The sequence below is a fragment of the Fopius arisanus genome, unplaced genomic scaffold, assembly GCF_000806365.1.
Source record: "Fopius arisanus strain USDA-PBARC FA_bdor unplaced genomic scaffold, ASM80636v1 scaffold00626, whole genome shotgun sequence".
Lineage (NCBI taxonomy): Eukaryota > Metazoa > Arthropoda > Insecta > Hymenoptera > Braconidae > Fopius > Fopius arisanus.
This window is the reverse complement of record NW_011888365.1, coordinates 1-1,756: the sequence shown is the minus strand read 5'-3', so window position 1 is coordinate 1,756 and position 1,756 is coordinate 1. Positions and strand designations below refer to the sequence as shown.

At 33.3% G+C, this 1,756-nt stretch overlaps 1 protein-coding gene across 1 annotated transcript; it reads left to right on the top strand.

Moving 5' to 3' along the window:
- Positions 1-365: 365 nt before the first annotated feature.
- LOC105273012 (uncharacterized) lies at positions 366-773 on the top strand (the record flags this gene model as incomplete). Its single annotated transcript, XM_011315248.1, has 2 exons — positions 366-508; positions 584-773. Coding segments are annotated over exons 1-2 (333 nt in total), but the record flags the coding sequence as incomplete, so codon positions are not given.
- Between the last annotated feature and the right edge of the window lie 983 nt (positions 774-1,756).

Here is a 1,756-nt window from a genome sequence, read left to right as displayed (position 1 = left end):
TAAGGGAGGCCGAGTAACAAACACTCTGCAAATTCTCCTTTTTTTCGTCGTTTTCTAAAATACTTCCAGGAATTCCTCCTAATCAACGCTCGTAATAAACTTTTCTGGTAAAAATTGATTAATTGGATTTTCTATATATACCGAATAGGTCTGGATAATCTGGGTAGTGTGGACTTTTACGTTATTACCAACGGAAAGAGTTTATTAAATGGTTGCATTTTGTCCAACCCTTTTCCTACAGTCAATTATCCTTAATATATAATATTTAAAAAAATCAATTAATAAATTACGAAGAGATAAGGAGTTTCATAAGGTAGAATAGTCTATTTTCCATGATATTTGTTTTCAGAGGGGGTCTAGAGCTTATGGAGCTGAAAAAAGGAACGACTGTGAAGACGTACATTCCGAAAGTTGCAGAGGGTGTCTTCACCGTGATTTCAACGTTCAATAGGACTGATGAATATGTCCTGTATTATCACAGTGGGAGAAAGACAATTAGAATCTTCAGGTGAGAGACGAAACGGCTGAAGCAACTTAATGGACTCATTTTTAAGATGAAATTATAATTGATTGTCTCGTTCAGATCTTCTGATTGTGAGATGATAGCCAATTATCGAGTTCCAGCTGAGTTGAGTGCTGTTGACAGCACTTACGATGGCAAGAGCATTGTTCTTGGGACTGTCGATGGGTGTGTATCTGTGCTGGCTATTGCTGATCCGCAGAAACCCGAGATGAAGGAATACCTGAGAGCGTTACCCTCTAGAGACGAAACGGTATGGCACCAACAGATTATTATTTTTTACAATGCCATAGACTATTTACGTATTTTGTTGAATTTCACTTCAATTCATCCGAGGGAATTGCTTAAAGTTTCAAAGCGAATTGAATGTTATCTCATTGTAAGATTAATATAGAGCTTTTCAATATTCAATTTCATTTGAATTTTCTATATTCAAATTTCATATTATTTCGATTGATATATTTAGATTCGTTATGTTATTCGTTATGAATTTTTGAATTTGATGAATTTCTCGTGTCTGTATCGCTCATTGTTTAATTAAATAACAGCAGGAGCGTATGGATTTTTTTAAATTGCTGATTTCAATGAGCAGGCTATATTCACATGAATAAAATTCTGATGAATCGCAAAGTCATTGAAATATTAACATAAAAAATAAATCGGTAGCATTTTAATCAACGATGATGGAATTTTTTCAGAGAGTAGTCATGCTTTAAAGCAAATTGATAATTAACTAACAGTTATTACCATGATAATAAGAATAATTCAGTGGTAATACTACCGCCCACCCAGTGAAAAAAATTATTTGGGCTCCTGTAACTTCAATTATTCTAATTTTAATTAACCATAAAATTGGGAAATTTCTATTATCCGATTATAAATGACCATCAGTAAGATTTAATTCTTTCAAGCCAATAGTTTAAAAAACAACTCCTCAATTTTTCTTAAACTGTCAGGTGAAAAAAAATCGTAAGCCGTAAAAATAAAATTCATTCCTACTTGAACCTAACGGAGTTATTCGAGGTTAAACCCTCCCAAATTTGCAAAATCGACCTTTTCATATTTTTCTCTATACAACTCAATTGGTTGAAAGTGCATCCAAAACCTGAACAATTCATCAAAAGGGAAACAATTGATTTCAACAATAAACGCTAAGAATAATAGTAAAAGTGAAAATTGTTGGTAAAACTCACGTGAAAAGTTCAATTGGTGTTTTTTGGAGGATTCGGGTGCCGC